Source organism: Notechis scutatus, chromosome 2, assembly GCF_049901735.1.
Source record: "Notechis scutatus isolate UNSWTSFEM ecotype Mainland chromosome 2, rNotScu1.2, whole genome shotgun sequence".
NCBI lineage: Eukaryota > Metazoa > Chordata > Lepidosauria > Squamata > Elapidae > Notechis > Notechis scutatus.
The window spans coordinates 14,549,941-14,573,560 of record NC_142010.1 but is presented as its reverse complement, the minus strand read 5'-3'; the positions used below and the strand labels follow the sequence as shown (position 1 = coordinate 14,573,560).

The window sequence follows — 23,620 nt, the reverse complement described above, 5'->3', positions numbered from 1 at the left end:
AACTTTTACCGATTCTTTCTTTTCCTTAGGGTGTCCTTTCAAATGTTAAAATAAAGAAAAAGTTCTCACCAAACCCGGCACACTCTCTCTTTCCGTTCTCTTTTGTTTCAGAGCTGTCCCAACTTATTTATTTATTTATTTATTTATTTATTTGATTTGCCAATTGTTTACAAGACAATAAGTATAAATGTATACATAGTTGTGAATACATGAAATGGTTACATATAAGAAAATAAAGAATAAGAGAAACAATAGGACAGGGACGGTAGGCACATTGGTGCGCTTATGCACGCCCCTACAGACCTCTTAGGAAAGGGGTGAGGTCAATAGTAGACAGTCTAAGGTTAAAGTTTTTGGGGTTTGGGGAAGAAACTACAGAGTCGGGTAGAGTATTCCAGACATTGACCACTCTATTGCTGAAGTCGTATTTCCTGCAATCAAGTTTGGTGCGGTTTACTTTGAGTTTGTATCTATTGTGTGCTCTTGTGTTGTTATGGTTGAAGCTGAAGTATTCATTGACAGGTAGGACATTGCAATGTATGATTTTGTATACCATGCTTAAGTCAGACCGAAGACGGCGTAATTCAAGGTTTTCTAGTTCTAGAATTTCAAGTCTGGTGGCATAAGGTATTCTATAGCGAGTAGAGGAGTGGAGAACTCTTCTTGTGAAATATTTCTGGACTTTCTCAATTGTGCTAATATCAGATACGTAGTGTGGATTCCAGACTGATGAACTGTATTCGAGTATTGGTCTAGCAAATGTTTTGTATGCTCTGGTTAGTAGTGTGATATTACCAGAGAAAAAGCTACGTAGGATTAGGTTAACAACTCTTAATGCCTTTTTGGCTATGTAGTTGCAGTGTGCTCTAGCACTTAGATCATTAGAGGTGAGTATTCCAAGGTCCTTTACAGAGTTTGGGTCATCAACAAGATCTTGACTATTCAGCTTGTATTTTATTTTCTGATTCTTTTTGCCAATATGTAAGACAGAGCATTTATTTGTTGAGATTTGAAGTTGCCATTTGTTTGACCATTCGGATACATAGTCAAGATCTTTTTGTAGGGTAGCAGTATTGTCTGTGGTATTGAACAGCTTTACATCATCAGCGAAGAGAACGCAATTGCTCTTAATATGATCACAGAGGTCGTTTATGTAGAGTATGAAGAGAGTTGGTCCTAGAACACTGCCTTGGGGAACACCACTATTGACAGGTACTGGATTTGATAGGACGCTCCCGATTTTGACCATTTGTTGTCTGTTTGACAGGAATGCTTCTATCCAGTTATTCAGTTGTCCAGAGATACCATAGGATTTTATTTTTAGGAGTAGTTTGTCGTGTACCACTGAATCAAAGGCTTTACAGAAGTCTATGTAGATTGCGTCTATTGTTTTGCCCTGGTCGAGTTGTGTCGTCCATATGTTTTTGCAGTGTAAGAGTTGCAGATTACAGGATAGTTTTTTCCTGAAACCAAATTGTTTATTGGAGAGTAGGTTATTTGTCTCTAAGTGAATGCTGCCTCTTTGCCGCTGGCAAAAAGAGCTTCTCCTGGATTTACCAGGGACTTTGCGGTATCCCTGGGATTGACAGGATGCGCTCTTTACTTTCACCGTCTCTTCGGGATGGTTTAGATCCGATTGGACCGTCCAGGAGCAAAGATATCGGCAGTGATCTCAGACCTCCAAGATCGCATGCCGTATCGTCATGACGCCAGCTCCGCCCTCTCCTGTTCTTTTTCAACTTTCTCTGCCTGTCATTATAGAGGAGGGAGGAAGAGTAAGCCAGGAATACGGAGAACATATTGGGAAAAGAGTAGCAGAAACCCTGGCAAATATTACCATTTGGTAACAAGTGACATACAGTCCTGATGAGGCCTGGGACCAATCGGAGCCCAAGGGTTTCCCAAAAGCAGCCTAGAGTTTCAATGAATGGAAGAATGGAAGTCTGTATCTGCCCTGTTGGGTTGCAGAACCAAACCAGACGGTAATAGAGTAAATAAATAAGGAAGTAAGTAAGAAAGCAAGCAAGCAAGCAAATAAATACATAAATAAACAAACAAACAAATAAAGGCAAAGATGTGGAAGTTCTCCCAGGAAAGGAGCGGAAAGCGGAGGAGAAACCACCAAACTTTGTTCCTTGATCAGGGACAAAGTTCAGGGCCCCCTTTGCTAGAAAGAGGGGGATCCTTCCTGACCCACACAGAGAAAGAAAGAAAGAAAGAAAGAAAGAAAGAAAGAAAGAAAGAAAGAAAGAAAGAAAGAAAGAAAGAAAGAAAGAAAGAAAGAAAGAAAGAAAGAAAGAAAGAAAGAAAGAAAGAAAGAAAGAAAGAAAGAAAGAAAGAGGGAGATTCCTTCCCATTTGTTTTTGAGGAGCGGGAAACCTGGAGGGGCTTCTTCGTCCAGACGTGCAGAGCCAGGGCGACGCGTGTTTCAAGGAGGGAAACTGAGTTTTTGTCCCATGAAGCGAAGCGGCACCTTTCCCCAAGAGAGCCGGGCAGAGGATTCCCCCAGGAAGGGTGGGGGAGGGGTGTCTGGGGGGGAGGATCCGGCTGGGCTAGGAGGGATCCCTGCAGATCCTCTCCGCCTCTTCCTGGTTCAGCTGAGGGTTGTCCGTGGTTTTCCTTTGGATTGGGGGGGTGCCTGTCTGGGACCCCCAAGTCCTGGCTGGCTTCGGGGCTGCACCCCCTTCTCAGCCATCGCAGGAAACTCTTCCTTCTGCAAAGTCCTCCCATGAAACGAACGTGGGGGGGAGGCGGGGGTGTCTCGGCCAGGTGCTTCCAGTTCCAGCCCCAGAGGAGGGATCTATTGGTGCTGAATTGGGGTCGATGGAGCCTTTTTTCTGGGAGTTTTGAGTGGGGGAGGGCAGAACAAACAGACGCACCAATGGGAATCTTCCCAGCGTAAGCATCATCAGTCTCCGGGCAGGGTCCTCTGTGACTTCACCTGAAGGAGGAGAGAATTCTGCCTAGAGAAGGAAGCGGAGAAAGTGGGAGGGGGATCCATTCAGTCTCCGGAGCTGAAGGAGGGGTGGGGGGATTCATGGCAGGCCCGGAAAGGAGCCTCCACTTTCTTTGCGCTCTTTACAGTTCTCAGCCAGACTTTCCTCTGGGTGGCTGGAGGGGTGGACTAGATGTCTGTTTAGGTTCCCAAAAGCACCCCCTCAGAGGGAAATCTGATTTTTTTAATAGTCTGAGTATCTTAAGGAGGGTCTCTGGCCGCTGTAGGGTTCCAGTCCCCCCCAGCAGGGATCCAGATTGAAACTCTCCCCCCAAGAGCTTCCTGGTCTCCATGGATATCCCCCCAATTGAGTGAGGCCCGTGGCTTTTGGGACGATCCTGGGGCTTCTCTCCCTATGGGACATTTTCCCAAAGTGGGGGGGGGGGGTCTGAATTTCTTCTGCCCTCCCCTCAGCCTGGAAAAACACAATCTCCCGATGGGAATTGGAGGAAACAATTTTCTCTGCTCCCCCCCAAAAACAGGGCCACTTGGTGGTTCTGCAGGAATCGGAGGCTGCTCCAGTTCACCTTGCAAGCGGTGGAGGGGGGTCAGTTTTATTTTCCTTTTTTTTTTTTGTTACCTCATAGTTTATATTCCTTCAATTCAGAGCGAGGCTATGAGAGATTTTCCTCCCAGGGAATTCAATAAAGTGGAAGGGAGGGAGGGAGGGAGGGAGGGAGGGAGGAAGGAAGGAAGGAAGGAAGGAAGGAAGGAAGGAAGGAAGGAAGGAAGGAAGGAAGGAAGAGGAAGGAGAAACAAGGAAGAAAGGAGAAGAAAGGAACCGCCGCCCCCACTCCACGTCGGATTGAGGGGGAGGAGGAGGACAAAAGGAATCCTACACTCCCCTCCAGGGCTGACCTGAACCCCCCCTTCACCTGCGGGCCCCCACGTGACTGAAAAGATCCCACCTCCCACTTTCTCCGCTTCTCTCTCTCTGCGCTGAACTACCGTCTCTTGTGGGTGAAGTCCAGGGAGATTCTGCCAGGACACCGATGACGCTGCAGAAGGGAGGATTCCCATTGGTCCTTCTGCTTTTCTGGGCCCTCCCAATTCCGAAATCCGAGGAAAACTCCTCCCTCCCCCATCCAGACCCCCACCCTGATTCCGCCTCTGAGGCTGGGAGGCAAAACCCTGATGATTAAAGGCGGGGATGGGGGAGCAGATGCCTCACTTTTTCCAAGGACCGAGAGGGAGGGAGAGGGAGGGAGAGGGAGGGAGAGGGAGAGAAGAGAAGGACAGCCCGGGAAAGAACCATAATATACAGGATTAAAGGAAGGGAGGTGAAATCAGAGGGGGGAGGGAGGGAGGGAGGGAGGATAGGGGGGCCCTTCAGAGGCTCTACCCTCCCATCGTTCCCGAGTTGTGCCGTGAAAGGAATCCGGAGCCACCAGGGAGAAGCCAAGTAGGGAAAGAGGGGCTGGAATTCCTCCCAAAACCTCCTTCTTCAGATTAAATGGCCCCCTTGGGCCTATGTGAGAAATAAGGGGTGTTTGGGGGGGCACTTACAAGGTTTGCCATCCCTGCACAAGGCCCTCCTCCTGGAGTAGCCCCTCCCTCCCCTCTACCTTCTCCGACTTAGTCAGCCCATCCCTCCACTCCCCCCTTTCACGGACCCTTCCCCTCCCCCGAGTTAGCTAGAAAGAGCCTGGAGGCTCCTTTCTGAGAAGGGCCAGCCCCCCCCCCCCGGGCAGTTTGACAACCTAAATGGACATCTAGTCCACCCCTCCGTGCACACAGAGGAAAGTGTAGCTGAGAATCGTGAGGAGAGCAAAGAAAGTGGAGGGTCCCTTCTGGGCCTGCCATGATCCCCCCCACCTTGAGCTGCAGCCCCCCCCACCGAAGACTGAAGGGATTTCCCCCCTCCCACTTTCAGCTTCGTTCTCTGTCCCTGAAAGCCCTCTTCCCTACTTTATCATAAATTATCAGAGGAGCGAACCTCTCTGAGAGCGAAAATTCACAAAAGATGGTCACACTAGAGGAGTCGCCGCTTATGGCAGTGTCATTAATCACATGTCACCCAACCTTTCCCGGTTCCACGCATGTAAACATCGTGACATTTGAGCGAGCCTGCGATGGTTAGGAGACCAATGTCCATGCAGTCCCTGCGGCTCAAGGCCAAAGTCTGTAGCCCAGTCTTCTTTGTCCCAGAATGCCCTTCCTCCCACTTCAGGTAAAGTCACAAAGGATCCGCCCGGAGACTGATGACGCTACAGCAGGGAGAATTCCCATTGGTGCTTCAGCTCGTTCCGGCCCCTCCCAGCTCAAAAGTCCAAGAAAAATCCTTCCTCCCTCCTCGACACACATTCTTCCTCTGACACACGCACTGACAGGCACATACACGTGTTCATTTCATGGGTAGATCCTGCTGAAGGAAGAGCTGCTGCACTGGATGACAAGGGGGGGAAGAGAGAGATAGAGAGGGCAAGTCAGGGTTACCCATAGACACCCCCCCCCAAACGGGAGAGAAGCCCCAGAAAACCTTCCGCTAAACCAGGGAGAGGTGCCGCTTCGCTTCTGGGGAGAAAAAGGCGATTCCCCTCCTTGCTCGGAAAGTCTGGACGAAGCGGCTCCCGCCCCTCCAACCCCCCATTTCTTTCCTTCTGTGGGTCAGGAGGAACCCCCTTTTTCTCGCAAAGCAGTCCCGAACGGCGATCCCGGAGTAGTTTGGGCCGTTTCTCCCCCGCTTCCTGCTCCTTTCCTCGGAAAACTCCGACAGGGGTTCGACTAGATGACCTCCAGGATCCCTCCCAATTCTGTTAATCTGTTATCTGGCCACCATCTCAAACCATCTAAGAATCCATATACTTTTTTTCAGATTGCTGGGGACAATAAGATGACTTTGTAAACTGCTCAGAGAGTATGGGAAAGCAATGTGGAGTGGTATATAAGTCTAAGTGGAATTGCTATTGCTATATAGTTTCACCCGAGCATGGATCCTTTTATGAGAAGTAAGATGACTATTCTGAACAAAACTCTTTCCACATTCCATGCATTTATTTTATTTTATTTAAGTATATTATTTTATTCATAAATATTTTGAATACAGTATACTGTCAGGGCATATCATTTATGAAAAAGCAAAAGAAAAAACAAATATTAACATATATACTAGTAACAACGATAGTGTAACAAAAAAAATTGTAACTCATTTCATGTATTAGCTTATTTATACTTTTTATGTTAATTATATCAACATGTTTCTAATTGTCAACCCCCTTTGTATTTAATTCCTACATCACAATAATATTCCTTTACCTAATTTCTAATGGGAAATAACATTTCATCTATGAGCAAAGGTCTTTCCAAATCCCATACATTTATATGGCTTCTTTGGTCTGGATCATCTTATGAGAAATAAGTTTATATCTATGAGCAAAGGACCTTCCATATTCTGTGCATTTAAATGGCTTCTCTCCTGTATGGAGCTTTTTGTGCCTTTTAAGGGTACTGCTCTGAGTAAATGTCTTTCCACACTCCATGCATTTATACGGCTTCTCCCCTGTGTGTATCATCTTATGGGAAATAAGACTACTTCTTTGAGTAAAGGTCTTTCCACACTTCATGCATTTATATAGCTTCTCCCCTGTGTGTATCATCTTATGGGAAATAAGACTTCTTCTTCGAGTAAAGGTCTTTCCACACTCCATGCATTTATACGGCTTCTCCCCTGTGTGTATCATCTTATGGGAAATAAGACTACTTCTTTGAGTAAAGGTCTTTCCACACTCCATGCATTTATACGGCTTCTCCCCTGTGTGTATCATCTTATGGGAAATAAGACTACTTCTTTGAGTAAAGGTCTTTCCACACTCCATGCATTTATACGGCTTCTCCCCTGTGTGTATCATCTTATGGGAAATAAGACTACTTCTTTGAGTAAAGGTTTTTCCACACTCCATGCATTTAAATGGTTTCTCTCCTGTGTGGTGAGTTTTGTGGCTTCTAAGGACACTGCTGTGAGCAAAGGTCTTTCCACACTCCATGCATTTATATGGTTTCTCTTCTGAGTGGATCATTTGGTGTTTTCTTAGGTTACTGTTATTAGCAAAGGTCTTTCCACACTCCTTGCATTTATACGGCTTCTCCCCTGTATGGATCCTTTCATGGGAAATCAGTGTACTGCTATGAGCAAAGGTCTTTCCACACACTCTGCATTCATATGGTTTCTCCCCTGTGTGGATCCTTTCATGGGAAATAAGACTACTTCTTTCAGTAAAGGTGTTTCCACACTCCATGCATTTATATGGTCTCTCTCCTGAGTGGATCCTTTTGTGTATTTTTAGGTTTCTGCTCTGAGTAAACATCTTTCCACACTCGTTGCATTTATATGGCTTCTCTTCTGAGTGGATCATTTGGTGTCTTCTTAGGTTACTGCTCTGAGCAAAGGTCTTTCCACACTCCATGCATTTATACGGCTTCTCCCCTGTGTGTATCATCTTATGGGAAATAAGACTACTTCTTTGAGTAAAGGTCTTTCCACACTCCATGCATTTATACGGCTTCTCCCCTGTGTGTATCATCTTATGGGAAATAAGACTACTTCTTTGAGTAAAGATTTTTCCACACTCCATGCATTTAAAGGGTTTCTCTCCTGTGTGGTGAGTTTTGTGGCTTCTAAGGCCACTGCTGTGAGCAAAGGTCTTTCCACACTCCATGCATTTATATGGTTTCTCTTCTGAGTGGATCATTTGGTGTCTTCTTAGGTTACTGTTATAAGCAAAGGTCTTTCCACACTCCATGCATTTATACGGCTTCTCCCCTGTGTGTATCATCTTATGGGAAATAAGAGTACTTCTTTGAGTAAAGGTCTTTCCACACTTCATGCATTTATACGGCTTCTCCCTGTGTGTATCATCTTATGGGAAATAAGACTACTTCTTTGAGTAAAGGTTTTCCACACTCCATGCATTTAAATGGTTTCTCTCCTGTGTGGTGAGTTTTGTGGCTTCTAAGGCCACTGCTGTGAGCAAAGGTCTTTCCACACTCCATGCATTTATATGGTTTCTCTTCTGAGTGGATCATTTGGTGTCTTCTTAGGTTACTGTTATAAGCAAAGGTCTTTCCACACTCCATGCATTTATACGGCTTCTCCCCTGTGTGTATCATCTTATGGGAAATAAGATGACCTCTTTGAGTAAAGGTCTTTCCACACTTCATGCATTTATATGGTTTCTCTTCTGAGTGGATCATTTGGTGTCTTCTTAGGTTACTGTTATTAGCAAAGGTCTTTCCACACTCTATGCATTTATATGGTCTCTCTCCTGAGTGGATCCTTTTGTGTATTTTTAGGTCTCTGCTCTGAGTAAACATCTTTCCACACTCCTTGCATTTATATGGCTTCTCCCCTGTGTGGATCATCTTATGGGAAATAAGATTACTTCTTCGAGCGAAGGTCTTTCCACACTCCATGCATTTAAATGGTTTCTCCCCTGTGTGGATCCTTTCATGGGAAGTAAGTTTCCTGCTTGTCCTAAAATATTTTCCGCATTCCAAACATTTATAAGGCTTCTCTTTTGTGTCAATCTCTTTTTGAGCTGTAAGGAAGTTATTCCCAAGAGAAAGAATGAATGTCCCATTGTCATTTTGTCCATTTTGTCTTCTTATAGCATCTTCTCCTTTGTTTTGGGTTAAATAGTTTTCATTTACTTGTACTTTACCTTTGAATAGCTTCACACTTTTTCCAGTATATTTTTTCCTTATTTTCTCTTCTTGGGCAAGAAAGTCTTGAATCGGAGTATCAGTGGAAGATGAGCTTTCCTGAGTCCAATTCTTTGACTGGTTTCTCTCATGCCTTTCAAATTCCATTCGAATTCCAAACTTCTCCCTTCCATCTTTAGCACTGATCACTTGGGACAGTTCACAGGAATTTTGATTCTCCTGCCCATTATTACCTTCAAAGCAAAAGGGAAATGAAAATGACAACGAGGTTAGAGAAAAAGATCAAAGTGTAGGAAGTCAAGTGAATTTCCTTCTGAATTTCTCCAAAATCCCATTAGGTTGTATGTTTGCATGCCTACAGTGGTGTGATATAGACATGATTTCTATATTCATGAGCCATGAACGCTTTGAAAATATCTGGAAAACATCTCTTCCTTTACAATTATCTAAATATATGCAAATCTCACTCAGAATTAGTTCTGAGTTAAGGAATAGAATAGCTTAATTCCCTCTTCTTTGTGGCAGCCCCTGAGATAATGGAAAACTGCTATCATGTCTCCCCTAGTCCTTCTTTTCATTAAACTAGACATACCCAATTCCAGCAACCATTCTTTATATGTTTTCGTCTCTAGTCCCCTAATCATCTTTCTTGCTCTTCTCTGCACTCTTTCTAGAGTCTCAACATCTTTTTTACAATCGTGGCAAACAAAACTGGATGCAGTATTCCAAGTGTGGCCTCACCAAGACATTATCAAGAGGTATTAACACTTCACGTGATCTTGATTCTATCCCTCTTTTTATGCAGCATAAAAATGTGTTGAATTTTTTGGCAGTTGCTGTACACGGCTACGTTATATTTAAATGGCTTTCCACTAGGACTCCAACATCCCTCTTACAGTTATTACTATTGAGCAAGGTACCACATATACTGTACCTGTGCTTTTTTTTTTTTTTTTGCCTAAATGTAGAACCTTATTTTTTCACCATTGAATTTCATAATAATCAGCGGAAACATCCACGGGGGAATTTAGAGAAAACTTAAGATTTATTGGGGCACTGCAGTATTTTAGGCCTGTGTTCTTTAAAGAACTGAGGACTACACGACATCCAGGTCTTTGAAAACAAAGAGGCTTTCCCTCTTTTGCCCTGGATCTGCTGCAGGCCTTGGTTAGCAATCAACAGAGGCCTAAAGCACTGTAGTGTGAGATCACGTGAGATCAATAGTGCTAGATTTCCCACTACTGATCTTGTGTATCTCTCACTACTCTTTTTTCTGCAATGCACTGAAGTAGGGAAGGGAACCGAGGGCTTGCCACATCGTCTCAAGGTAGAAAACAAGAAAATAAAAGTGTTTGGTCTCCACGTATCTCATTTATGCCCTCCCCGGCATCCAGAAGCACTCTCCATGCCAAAAACGGGCCCATATTTGGCCTCCCAAACCCTCTGCATGTCCTATTCTCAGCCTTCCTGATGTCGCAGAGGGCAAAAATGGGACCCACAGAGGCCTCTGGAGACCAAAAGTAGGCCTGCTTTTGCCCTGCATAGTGCTTCTGGACACAAAGGAGGGCAGTAACGGAACGCGCTGAGGATTAGGGAGGCCAAAAACAGGCCCGTATTCGCTTTATAAGACGCACAGTTATTCCCACCCACTTTTTGGGAGGGGAAAAGTGCACCTTATAGTCTGAAAAATATGGTAAGTCCCTGCAAGATGGGGTGGGGGAATAGGTAGGGTGAATATTGTAGCGCCTCTACTGTCATTCGTAAGTGTGAATGATGATCGTGGTGCTGCAACACTCATAAATTTTGGGAGTGGGTCTCAATACTTGGAGGAGGACTGGTTGTAATTTGGAACGTTTGCTAAGTGAACTATCCTAACTCGGGGCTTACCTGTACCCTAGGATGCTGTGAGTCACACTGCATGTGGCCTTTTTTCTTGAATTGCATTGGGAGAATGCTCTTCCATGGGCTGAGCATGAAAGTTCTGTTCTCACACAATTTGGGGAGGTTCCAGAGGACAAATGACAACACACTCCTCTCACACGACCTCCAAAGAACACATAAAAGCACACCTTGTTCTTTTCAGCCTCCATAGATAAGTTCAAATAGAAATGGAAAAATACAGATAAGAAACGGCACAGAAAGACATTGACTCTTTCCTTCCTTGGAGCATGACAAGGCCAGAACCTTTCCTTCTACTTCCCAGGAGATAATATCCGATTAGTGTTTTTTAAATAAAAAAAACTAACTATAATCTCTCTTCTTGAACTCTGATTGGGGACTAGAAAACTCTTACCCAGAGAGACCACGTTCCTATAGTTTTCAAGCATGACTTCTGAATGCAGCGCTTTCTGGTCAGGATCCAGCTGAGACCATTCCTCCTTAGAGAAATACACAGCTACTTCTTCGAAGGACACCAAACCCTCCTGGACACGGAAAAAAGAACAGAAGAGGAGGATTCGCAAGATCTGTTCATCTTCATCATTGATTTAGACAAGAGGATAGAAGAGGAATTCATCAACTTCCGGTTTGGGCTTCTTCAGCAACGGACCAAAATAACGATTGTGTGCAGTTTTGATCTGTGCTCGCCGCTGTAGCGCCCCAAGCCGCCCGGATTTGGGGCTGAAACCACCCCGTAGAGGTGGTGAAGAAGGGGGAGCCGTCAGCCGGGTTGAGTAGAGCCGCATCTCTCCTTGGCTAGCCATTACTCCGTTTCCCAAAGGCGTTTGCAGCGGTGGTCAGAAATGGCCACCTCAAAGAAGAACCCGACCAGACAAGATTGTCCAGGAGGAAGTTTAAAGGAGAAAGCTTGACTGACCGGGTTGAATGGAGAACATCTATTTAAGGTACCTGGAACCTGAACTTTAAAGACTAACTATTCCTAAAAAAGATTTTAAGCGGCAAAAGAGAAAGTGAAAGAAATTGAATTGGCTTTTTTTCCTTTCACATTGACAGGTTTAATTGACTTTAAACAAGATTTGAAAAAAGATACAAAGGTGTTACACTCCAGTCTAGTAATTACAGGGGAAAATTTGTGTTATGAGAAAAGATAATATGAAATTGTAAACAGGACAGACAAAAGTATAAAAACATTGATTAGATTTTAAAAATTAGAAAAAGATATGTAATTGAATTAAGAAAGGAATGAGATAATTTAAAATAAGGCTATAGGAAGTAAAGAAAGGGAAAAGCTATTGAAAAAAATGCAAAAATAGTTATGATATGGATTAGAATGTATAAGATAAATATGTATTGAGTTTATGTCTGTATGGAGAAGTGATAACCCGGGGTCACACTGTTTTCAAAAAAAGATATTTTATTTGTATTTGTATGTTTGTGAAAACTTAAATAAAACTTTTATTATAAAAATAAAGAGGAATTCATCAAATTTGCAGACAAGACCAAATTGACAGGAAATACCAAAACTCCAGAAGATAAGCTCGAGATACAGAAGGATCGACAGATGGGGCCCCATCTAACAAAACGAAATCAACAGTGAGAAATGTAAGGTTCTACATTTAGAAAAAAAACAAAAAACAAATGCACCGGCATAGAATAGTGATACCTGGCTCAACAGTAGTAAGTGCAACAGGAATCTTGGAGTCCTAGTGGACAACGACTTAAACATGAGTCAGCACTAAGTTTCAGTTGCCCCCCAAAATCCCAACAGAATCATAGGCTCCATTAAGAGGAATAGAATCAAGATGACATGAAGTGTTAGTACCACTTTATAATGCCTTGGTAAGACCACACTTGGAATATTACATCCAGTTTTGGTTGCCAGATGTAAAAAAGATCTTGAGACTCCAGAAAGAGTGCAGAGAAGAGCAACAAAAATTATTAGTGGACTGGAGGCTAAAACATATAAAGAGTGGTTGCTAGAATTGAGGATGTCTAGTGACATGACAGCAGTGTTCCAAGAAGCAATGGATGGAAACTATTCGAGGAAAGAAACAACCTACAAGTAAAGAGAAATTTCCAGACAGTGAGAACAATTAATCAGTGGAATGACTTCCCTCCAGGAATTATGGATGTTCCAACACTGGAGGTGTTTATGAAGAAATTGGACAGCCATTTATCTGAAATGTTATAGGGCTTCCTGTCTGAGCAGGGGGTTGGACTAGAAGACCTCCAAGATCCCTCCCACCTCCGTTATTCTGTTTCATTGTTCCCAAATTCCCAAAGCAAAAATATGCACTAAGTTAAATGGCTGTGCGTCACCCAAGTCCTAATTTTAGGTGAGCAAATGGGCAAATCTGCAAGTTGCTTTCAGTGAAGAAATATTTGGGGAAGTTTTATCAAGTTCACTGATTCTGCAAAACCTTCAGTGCCTTTCAGCAAAGTAATCCCACTTCTGGATCAAATGATCTATCACTCTGTCTATCATTGATTGATCTAGTAGTCTGAGCCATTGGCTGAAAGGAAGAAAGCAAAGAAGAAAAAATGCACTGGGAAAGTCATTTCTCAGCCTTTGCAAAGCGGGAAAGTTTGATTTCCTAATTGAGGTGCAAACCAGAGGACTGGAAATTATTTTGTAAGCCAAAGTACCATGATTACATGCTCAACACAGCCACTCTGGAGAGAGCCCTCTGCACACCCGCTTCACTTCCTGAAGGAAGAATAGAAATCTAATATCTTTTCCCTTTCTTACTTGATTTGGAGCTTCAACTGCTGTTTGATCTCCATCATAAAAACCAGAAAGCTTCATTCTTTGTTTCTCTGTAAGGAATAATTTCCAAATCCATGATTAACAAAATAGGAGGAGGTATTCTACAGAAGAGAAGGGAGAGCGAAGGTAAGAGAGATGGGGAATTAGAGGCTATTCCATTACCTCCTGAAGTGTCTTGACATGGATTTTCCCAAGGGATCCTCCTGAAAAATAGCTCCTGAGGGGGATTTGATGGGTTCTTCTTTCCCTCAGGATCTCTGATCTCCACAGTGCAGCACTTCAAATAGGAGGAAGGAAGGAAGAAGCAGAATTAAGGTCCGTCACAAGACACAAAGTGGATTCTTATATTTGGAACACAACCTCAAAGCTCCCAATATCCATCCGTGTGGCTGAGTGAGAAAACAATGGAACAATGTCCTACAAGAACTGGTGAATTGCCACATATTATCAACGTGGGAGAAGTTTGGGAAGGAGGGGTGAAGCATTCAAACACTATTTATTCCCTTCCAAGCTCCCTAAAGCCTCCCACCTGCCACTGGAACTGCTCCTTCTGCTCCTCCGCCTGGCTCAGGAGGAAGCCTTCCGCCAGGGCCACCGCCTGGGAGCTGCTCTCTGCTCCACACTCCTGCACCCAGCCCTCCATCTCTGGGGGCAGGAGAGCCAGGAGCCGCTCCAGAACCACCAGGTCCAGCATCTGGGCTTTGCTGTGTTTTCCTGGGTTCAGCCATCGCCTGCACAAGTCATGGAGTCGGCTGCAAACTTCTCGGGGACCCTCAGCCTCCCGATATTGGATGGAGCTCCAGGGCGGAACTTCTGAAGGGAGGATGGTTCCCTCCTGCAGGACCTTCTGCCCGGTTCTGGTCCAGCTCTCCCCACAGCTCCCAGGCTGAAGAACCATGGGGCCTTTTCCGCTCCCCTCCTTGGCCAAAGGGGGTGTCTCCATCCTTCCTCTCATCAGCAGAGCAACTCCAAAGGGCTCCTGGGACTCGGGGTGGTGGTCTCCAGGGGCCTCTTCCTTCACGGGACCATTTCTGGGGAAGCAAGACAGATCCCTGCCTGACCTTCCACTCCCTTCCTTCCCCCACAGAGGAAATCCTGCCTTGCAAAGGATGCCGAGGGCTCCGAGGTTCCGGATCTGGGAGGGAGAGAAAAACCGACGCCCAGGATCAGAACGGGGGATTCAACCCTTGGACCCCCTTCCCCCAACCTGCCCCGAACTCCAAGCTGCTCCTTCCAGCACAGGGCCCATCCCATCCCACAGCAGGGCCGGGAAGGAGGCAGCTGTAGAGCCCCTCCCCCCGCTTCTCTCCCCCTTCGGAGATAGGATCGGGCCCTCGGGGAGTCCGGTGCGAATCCTGCCTCCTCCTCCGCCAGCTTCTCTCCTCTCCTCTCCTGCTGAGCCTCCGCCAGCCCACCCTTCCCGCTCCTCCACATAGAGAGAGCGGCTGGGGATCACAGGGGCACGTCTGGATGTCCCCCCCGCAGGCTCTCCACGCACTGTACCGCCCTAGGGGTTGAGGAGAGCGAGTGCGGCGTCCTAGAGCGGCAAGGCTCAGTGATGTCACTTCCTTTGCAGCCGCCTCTGGGAAGGCAGCCGTGACGTTCGCCCTCCAGTGGTCCAATGGAGAAGCGCCTGGAGTTCCCTTCACTTGGCGGAGTGCGCCCCCTAGTGAATTTAGGACAAAGGGCCAGGATGGTAGAAAGGGCGGGAAAGAGGAGCGCATGGGAGGGGGGAGAGGGCGGGGATGATGGGCTTGGGAGTAGGAGGAAAGGCCCCTTTGCGTGGCTCCCTGTCAGACAAAGGCTTTGGCGTCTGTGCTTCTTACCCCCTTTTATATGAACCCAAATGCCTCGAAGGAGGATTTCGTCTTTCTTCTGTGCCATCTCTGGAGCGGTTTGATTATTTCTCACCGATAAAGTGCAACTCCACCTCCGCCTCTTTCATTAGGTCCCCTTCTATATTTACTGAGAGGAGAGAAGAGAGAAGTCTTCTTTGTGGATATGTGAGATATTGGAAGATGCCACGATATCTCCCCTTATCTTTCTTTTCCTTTCAGCAACCGTTTTTTTAAAATATCTTTTAGCCTCCATCTTTGTTCCTCTTCTCTGCACTTTTTCCAGAGTCTCGAGATCTTAATCTATTTGTTTATTATACAAAACACAAAGAAAAATAGAAATAGGAAATTAAGGGAAGGAGAAAGAGTGGAAAAGAAAGTCTGAAGTACAAGAAAAAAAGGGGGGGAAGACAGTGCAAGATTTTTTTAAAAAAAAAACCATTTCAGCCTGATAATTGAATCTAATGGACAAAAGCAAAGTCATTTTGGGTCTTTTTCTTCTGAACGCTTTAAATGTGAAAAATATCCCATTTAATGGGTGGAGAAAGAAACCGCACAAAGGCTCCAAACTCCCTGTTGTGGCTGAGTGAGGGGCGGGCTCCCGCCTGAGGGGTTCTGTGTTCTGATTGGTTGCTGAGGGTGGAAAGGGGGCGTTTCCCTTTTTCCCGCCTTTTTCTTCTCTGGGCTGTTTGAGATTTACCTCAGGATGTTCCTGAGGCATCTTTCAAGAATGGGAATAGCCTTTTTCTCCCCTGAAGGGAAGTGGGGGCTCTCCCTGGTTTAGCTGAGGGTTTTCCGGGGCTTCCCTTTGGATGGGGGGGATGTCTGTGGGTGAGCCCCAACCTCTCACTGGCTGCGGGGCTGCCCTTCCCCCCTTATCATCTAGTGTGCCAGCTCTTCCTACTGCACAATCTTCACATTTAATGAACACACGTACGTGTGTGTGAAACACCGAGGACCCCCCCACCACCCCCCCCCCCCCCCCGGCGGGGGGGGGCCCCCCCCCCCCCCCCCCCCCCCCCCCCCCCCCCCCCCCCCCGGAAAGAAGAAAAAAAAGCAAAACAACCCCCCCCCCCCCCCAAAACCCACCCCCCCCCCCCCCCCCCACAAAAAAAAAAACCCCCCCCCCCCCCCCTTCCCTTCTCTGTGTGCTCGGAACGATCTTCTCTTGTGGACTTCTCAAGGGAGACTCTGCCCGGAGACCGATGACGCTGCAGAAGGGAGGATTCTCATTGGTCCTTCCGCTTTCCGGGGTCCTCCCAATTCCGAAATCCGAAGAAGAGCCCCCCCCCCATCCAGACCCCCCCCCACACACACACGATTCCGCCTCTGGGGCCGGGAGCCTCCGCGTCTTCCTCCCCTCTCTTTGGGGGCGCTTGTGGGGCAGCATCCATGGGCTCTGCTGGGCTCCCCCTGATGCTGCTAGTGGGGGTGCTAACCCGGATCCCCGGAAGCGAAGGAGACCCCCTATTCTGGGGGAGAAGGGTTGGGAGGGGACGTCAAGGCTCCTGGGGGGGGAAGGGGCTGAGAGACCCCCGTAATGGGGAAAGGGGTCGAGGGCAAGAGGGGCGGGAGCCTCAAGACTCGATCTCCGCGTGGTCTCCGCTCCCTCCCCTCATTTCGCCGAGAAGACGGACAGCTGTCTTCCCTTCCTTGTGACCGTGGAGGGGAGGGGGCCTTGGGAAGGGCGCTGAACTGAGATGAGATGCAGTCGGACCCCCATCGTCCTCCCCCACCGGTGACTGGGTGGGCGTGGGACCTTTCGAGCCCCGCATTAGACCCGGATTCGGAGCCCCCGAAGTCGGTTGCCTTGGAAGAGGAAGGAGGCGGAAAGCGAAAGGAGTGAGGCATGTTCAGAGCTGAATCCATAAAAGCCACGAAAAGCAGAAGAAAAATAGAATTTTTCCTGCTTCAGAAACTTCCGTTCCCTCCCCAGGCAGTGAAGGTCAGGCAGGATTTTAGCCTCGGTCCCTTGGGAGTGGGGCTCTGAATTTGGGGAGGAGACCAAGCCCCCCTTCCCATAATCCCCCACCGCCCGATCAGGACCTGGGGGTGAGGGGGAGCCCGGGAGGGGGGAACTGATGAATGGGGGGGGGATTCTGAGTTTCCCCCTTCAATTGCCCCCCCCAGATCTATCTCTCTCGTGAATCGGCTGGAGACCCTCCCTGTGAGGTGGTCTTTGGGGGGCTGTTTTTTGGGGGGAGAAGAGGGAGCCCCAAATGCTAGAAGTGCTAAAGATTAGGGGTAGAGGAAAATTTGGGGATAACCAGAGGAGGTGGAGGTTGACGGGAGGGAGGGGCTGGGAGACCCCAAAAAGATCAGTTTGGATGTCCTCATTATTCCCCCCTCCTCATATCGCCTCACCCAAGGAAGCGAGAGAGACGGAGGCATAAGATATTTGAGACGGAGAAGGCGGAGCTTCGTCATGGCGATACAGCTGCAATCTCGGGGCTCCGAGATCGCAGCTGATATTTTCGCCCCTGGTCGGTCCTAACGGACCTTAACCGTCCCGTAGAGACGGTGATTGTGAAGGGCACACTCTGTGGATCCCAGGGACATCGCAAAGTCCCTGGTTGATCCGGGAGAAGTCCTTTTGCCGGCGGCGGCGGAGAGGCAGCCTCCATAGCTGCTGAAGTCGGGACAGCTCCGGAAAGGAAGAGGCTGAAAGTGAAAGTGTGTCGGCTGGGTGAGAAATTTCTTTTTCTTTTTCTTCTTTTTTTTTTTGCTAACTTGCTGAGATTTGAAAGGACACTCTGAATATGAGAAGAAACCTGTGAGATTTTTTGACAAAACTGTATGAGCGGCGTTTTTTAAAGGGACGTCAAATTGAGGCTTGGATTTTTTTTTTCTTTCTCTTACTTTTTTTTTTACTGGACTTTAGCGTGATTTTGTAGTTAACTGGGCTGAATTTTCTCTTATATATATATATTTACTTCTTATGCTCCTTTTTGATTTTTTAATTTTCTTTTAGGACAGAGGCTCCCTTTGGTTATTTTCTCTCCTTTTTTTTTTACATATATACATGTAAATATTTTCTCTTTTTTCTCAACTTAAACTATGTTTTTCTGGCTGGGGGGGGAAGTGTATTAAGAAATTTTGTAACACTGCCAACTAGAGGCTTGAAAATATTTTATTTGAATTGGAGAGAACTGTGAAAAGACTCCTTCTCAAGGACATTTTAATTTGATAAGATAGAGGGAAGAGCGCAGCAGAATATTATTACAGGTGCTTTCCTGGACTCTTATCAACATTTTAACACTTGAGGCTTGGCTTTGAAGCTTGTGGAGAAGAGAGTCATAATAAGAGCCTTGGACAACTAAACAAAGTGCAGTGTGTTTTTCTTATCTCTTTTCAGTTGTGGTACCCCTCCTTACCAGCCTCTCTGTAAATTTTAATTTTAGTAATATTCTTATTTTTGCTTTTTATTTTAAAGGGAAAGCCTCAGAATTTTTTCTTTATTTTTCTTTTCTTTTCCTTCTTTTTACTGGGATTTTTTGCTTTTTCCATCCATGTTTTTGGACCATTCTGCCTTTTCCTTTTTTTTTTTTTTTAAACAAGTTTTATTAATTTTTTTCAAAACACACAAGTCGTCATTATCCATTACATATTTAAACCTTTTTCCATTATAAATTTAACAAGTCAGATAAACTATAATTCTGTTTTAAACCATTTCCATATAAACATACAAAAACCTCTTATCGATTTTCTCTTTCTCTTTCTTTCTCTTTACTCTTATTCCATTTTATTATTATTATTTCATCTATTTCTTTCTGACTTAGTTACCATTATTCTCATTCTATATTTCTGCAAGGTTTCATTAATTCTCCCCCCCAAAAAAACCATATATACACAACACACAAAACATAAAAAAAGATCTTTTTGGAAAGTAACTTGGACCCAGGTATTTCTTTCTTCATGGACTTCAACTGTATTCATACTCATCTTACATATCATTACTTATTTTATTTACCATTCTAAATCTTCTATATTAACTTCTCCCCATATTTCACTCTTTTTAATTCTATCTTAATTAATCATCTTAATTTGAGTCATTATATTTGTATCTTTTGTCCATTCTTTATTGTACCTTTGTCTCATTCCTTATTAAAAAAAAGAAATTTCTCCTGAAATCACTAATCAGAGTATGATGCCTTTCTATCTCCCGACTAAATTAATCAAATTAATCTTTAGAATACCCAATCCGATTTTGCTTGGTACATTCTAACTGAATAATACATCCAAAATAATTAAATACATAGTTAAACAATAGATCTAAATATTAAAAACAAATACTATAATGAAAATTTTATAATAATCCCATAATCTTATTAAACTCTTTAATTAAAGCTCAATATTCTAAATCTCCCCTCATATTATACTTTAAAACCAATCATTATTAACATTTCAACATTTTAATCTCTTATCAACTCTTAAGCCATTTAAGTTTTCTATTTCTAATACAATACTACCATATCATCTTATGTACCTTGCAAAATCTCTTTGAAGGAATTATACTTATCCTTTATCCCTAAAAAAAATTCCTTTTTTCCCATTTAATTTCAAAACTTTGTAGCTTTTCTCCACCTTTTCCCTTTCTTTCTTCTCCCAACAAACCTTTCTACCCCCCCCTTCTTCTAGCCTCTGCCTTACTGGCTTCCCTTCTCTGTCGTATTCCTCTTCCCTTTTGTTTACCATCCTTATATTGATTTTGCACCTTGTTTTTCCCTTTCTTAAATGTTTTTTTAAATCTTAAGTCCTTTATTTCTCTTCTCTTCCCTCTTCCTTCCCTCTTGGTCGAGTTCTGAGATTTATTAAAGATGGTTTCCTCTCCTTCTTCTTCTTCTGCTGTCTTCATCTGCTGCAATGTTTGTTGATAGTTAATAAGCGCCATTTCTAAAAAAAGGAAGGCTTCTTTCAAACCAGCTTTACCATTTTTTTTTGCTTGCTCATAATCTTTTCTCAGTTCCTCAATAGAAGGAGCCATTATAAATCTTTTCTTTTCTTTTCTCTTACAACAGTCAGAATATTCCAAAGGAAAAATAAGACAATCCCAAAGTTATCAGTCAGTCCAAACCAAGACAGAGTTCCCACTCTCCTCCTAGGGTAGTATCAATCAGAGAAAAAGAAAGTCCAAATCTGTTTCTTAAAATCTTATTGCAATATATTTTAGTCTTTCAATCTTTAAGACATCTCCTCCAACAAAGTCTTAGCATACAAATATTTTTTTTTAGTCCTCTCTTTTCCCACTCATCGCTTAAAGCCAGTTTTCACCTAAAAAAAATAGATTTCTTAATATTCACTTTTTATTCCGTAGAAAAAGAGGGTAAGCTATCCTTTCAGCACCATTAAACTGCCGCTTTTTTCCTCTTCTCGAAGGTATCATTCAGAAAGTCATACTTTTCAGGAATTTTGTTAAATATGTCTTAGAGTCCTAGGAGCCAAGAAAAACTTTCTCCTTTCAAGCACTTTCTCCACTTCCTCCTGCGCATTCTTACCCGGCTGCCAGCTTCTTTGTGGCGGCCATTACGGACCGCCGCTGCACCGTCCTGGGAAAAGGGGGTTCTGCCGGCCGGGGAGGGGGTCTGCAAAAACCCCCAACCCTTCTCCGGATCCCCCCTACCTTCAGCTGCCCCTGCAGGGCAGCCTAGCTCCGTACCCGCCTGGGTCGGAGCCCCAAAAACGGCTAGCACGGCAGGGATTGCGCAGCTTCGCAAATCCCTGCCGCTTGCGAAGCCAACAAACCGGAAGTCCTGCCTTTTCCTTTTTATTATTGAGATTTCCTAATTGGATTAAGGTGTGAAGAACCTGAAGGAATTTTTTCTTTTTTTCCTTACTTTTGTTCTATTATTATTATTATTATTATTATTATTATTATTATTATTATTATTATTATTATTATTATCATCATCATCTTTGGGCTTTTTTGTTTCTTTCTATTTTTCATTTTTTATTGTGGACTACTTCATAATTGGATTAGGGTCTAGAAGAACCTGAAGATTTTTCTTCTTCTCTTTCTCCTTTTTCCTTTTTGCCATCGGGCTTTTTACTATTGGATCTTTCCATCTTGGATTATAATTGGCTATTCTACCAGTTGGATTAAAATTTAAAAAGAATTTGAAGGTCTTGAAGCATTTAAAATGAGCAGGAAACCCATACCTTCTGGCGTTTCTACCTCTACCTCTGCCTCCCCACCAGCTGGAGGACAACGTTTAATTCAGACAATGTTGAAGCAAGATAAAGAACAAGAAAAAGTGACCTTACAGATGATTATGCAAGGAATCCAAGATCTCAAGATAAAAACAGATACTATTGAACAAAGAACAGAGAAGACTGATGAAAAAGTGGAAAATATTCAACAAATGATGGTGAAGTATGATGAGAGATTCCAAAATATTGAAGAAGGTAAACAAAGAGAGGAGAAGATTGGAAATATTGACAGCAGATTAACAGTGGTTGAACAAGATAAAAGTGGGATGTTGAGGTGGGAAATGGAGAGGTCAGAATTCTATCTCAGATTTCAAAATATAGAAGAAGAAAAAGGACAAAACTTGGCTGCGATAATGATAGAAATTTTGGTGGATGCTTTGGAAATTACAGAGGAAAAGATGATGGATGGAGTAGATGAGGTATACCGAGTTTTTACAAGAAATGCGATGAGAAATAACTTACCAAGGGAAGTCCATATCAGATTTACCAAAAAATCCATCAAAACACAAATATTACAAGCTGTAAGGGAGAAGACGTTGAAATACAAAGGCAAAGAGATTATGGTTTTAAAACAAATACCCAGAAGAGTGAGAGAGATGAGAAGAGAATATCGATTCCTGACCAAAATGTTATTGAAAAAGGAAGTGAATTATAGATGGCTGATTCCAGAAGGATTAATGTTTACGTGGCAAGAGCAGAGACATAGAATTGATTCAATTGAGAAAGCAGAACTTTTCCACGCACAATTTTTTGGAAGGAGAGAAGAAGAGGCAGAGAAAGAGGTCCCATTAATTGAGTTTCAAGAGGAACAACTGGAGACTGAAAAAGTGGAAGGCGCAGTAGGTGGACAGGTGGATAGTAAAGAATAGCGTGAAGTAAGATCCACGAGAGCTGTTAGACCTAAATATAAAGCATAATCATGGAAGAAAAAAAATTGATTACAATGAATATAAATGGACTCAATTCAGCTGTTAAAAGAAGGAAAACCTTTCATAAATTAGAGAAATTAAAATTTGATATAATTTGTCTACAAGAAGTACATATTAAAAAACAACATGAACAATTGTTAGTACAGCCAAAATTAGGGAAAATATTTACTTCTTTGACTCAATGTAAGAAAAGAGGAGTGGTTCTATACATTAAAGAGGCCATCCCAGCAAAATTGATTTATACTGATGAAGATGGAAGAGTAGTAATGGTGGAAATAATGGACAACAATATAAAAATACTCTCGATTGCATAGTCCAGTCCAGTTATTTTCATGTGTAATTTTTTATAGAATTCTTCTTGTTTATCATTCAGAGCATAAATTGCAATCAAGAGTATTTTTATATTGTTGTCCATTATTTCCACCATTAATACTCTTCCGTCTTCATCAGTATAAATCAATTTTGCTGGGATGGCCTCTTTAATGTATAGAACCACTCCTCTTTTCTTACATTGAGTCAAAGAAGTAAATATTTTCCCTAATTTATGCTCTGAATGATAAACAAGAAGAATTCTATAAAAAATTACACATGAAAATAACTGGACTGGACTATGTTAATATAATTATGATGGGAGACTTTAATGGAATTGTGGACAATAAACTGGACTATATAATTGTTTGGCTTAGTATGAAATATAAATTCAGTTGTGGGTTATTAATAAAACATGGTGTAGTGTCATATGTGAGCCAGGTTGGATAGACCCATGAGAAAATGGCAATGTTGCAATAAAAATAATGCTCTAATGAATAAAAATAATGCTACAATATAGCAACAACAAAAGTAAAATAGAAAGACTCTCCCTAAATCCTTTTTTAAAATGACAGACGAATTAACCTTAAAAGACATTTGGAGAGAAAGAAATGTTAAAACTAAACAATATACTTTCTATTCAAATAGACATTTATCATGGTCCAGATTGGATATGATTTGGATCTCAACAGAATTAATATCTAATATTCAAGAAACAAATATTGAAACAAGTACTTGGGCAGATCATAGCCCAATGACAATTAAATGGAAGGGACAAAAAAAAAGATCGAGATGGACATTAAACAATACTATCTTAAAGGAAAAAGATTTTACACAATGGATGGAGAAAGAATTGGCTTTTTTCTTTAGAGAAAATAAAAAAGAAGATACTTCAACACAGAATGTTTGGGATACAATGAAGGCATATGCTAGAGGTTTGATAATAGATTATATAAGAAATCCTCAGGAGAGGCCGGGGGTCCCTGCCCTTCCGCTGGGAGGCCGAGGGAGGCCGAGCCCG

At 43.6% G+C, this 23,620-nt stretch overlaps 3 protein-coding genes across 5 annotated transcripts in view; all 3 read right to left on the bottom strand.

The window, feature by feature from the left end:
* The window catches only part of LOC148131808 (uncharacterized), a 35,490-nt gene extending 22,119 nt beyond the window's left edge, over nucleotides 1–13,371 (bottom strand). The window contains exon 1 of the mRNA XM_087953576.1: nucleotides 13,302–13,371. The gene's annotated coding sequence lies outside the window, so the exon portion shown is untranslated. The remainder of the gene's footprint in view (nucleotides 1–13,301) is intronic.
* LOC113429654 (uncharacterized) overlaps nucleotides 1–23,620 on the bottom strand; it is a 219,888-nt gene that overhangs the window by 56,087 nt on the left and 140,181 nt on the right. The gene's annotated exons all lie outside the window — the stretch shown is intronic.
* LOC148131809 (uncharacterized) lies at nucleotides 5,813–7,833 on the bottom strand. Of its 3 annotated transcripts, none has more exons than XM_087953563.1 (2): nucleotides 6,399–7,833; nucleotides 5,813–5,992 (listed from the first exon to the last, which is right to left on the bottom strand). In XM_087953563.1, the coding sequence occupies exons 1-2, from the start codon at nucleotides 7,816–7,818 to the stop codon at nucleotides 5,886–5,888; spliced, it is 1,527 nt and encodes a 508-aa protein (XP_087809689.1). In that variant the 5' UTR covers nucleotides 7,819–7,833; the 3' UTR covers nucleotides 5,813–5,885. The 3 variants fall into 3 exon arrangements, with proteins under 3 accessions (XP_087809689.1, XP_087809691.1, XP_087809690.1); XM_087953565.1 differs by having other exon boundaries at nucleotides 6,483–7,833; XM_087953564.1 differs by having other exon boundaries at nucleotides 6,567–7,833.

Bases quoted from the DNA above. Each gene is read 5' to 3' on its own strand.
- LOC148131809 (XM_087953563.1), bottom strand. From the start codon at position 7,818: ATGAAGTGTGGAAAGACCTTTACTCAAAGAAGTACTCTTATTTCCCAT. The intron at 5,993-6,398 runs TTAAATGCACAG...AAATAAAATAAA, and splicing joins CCATACAGGAGAGAAGCCAT to ATAAATGCATGGAATGTGGA.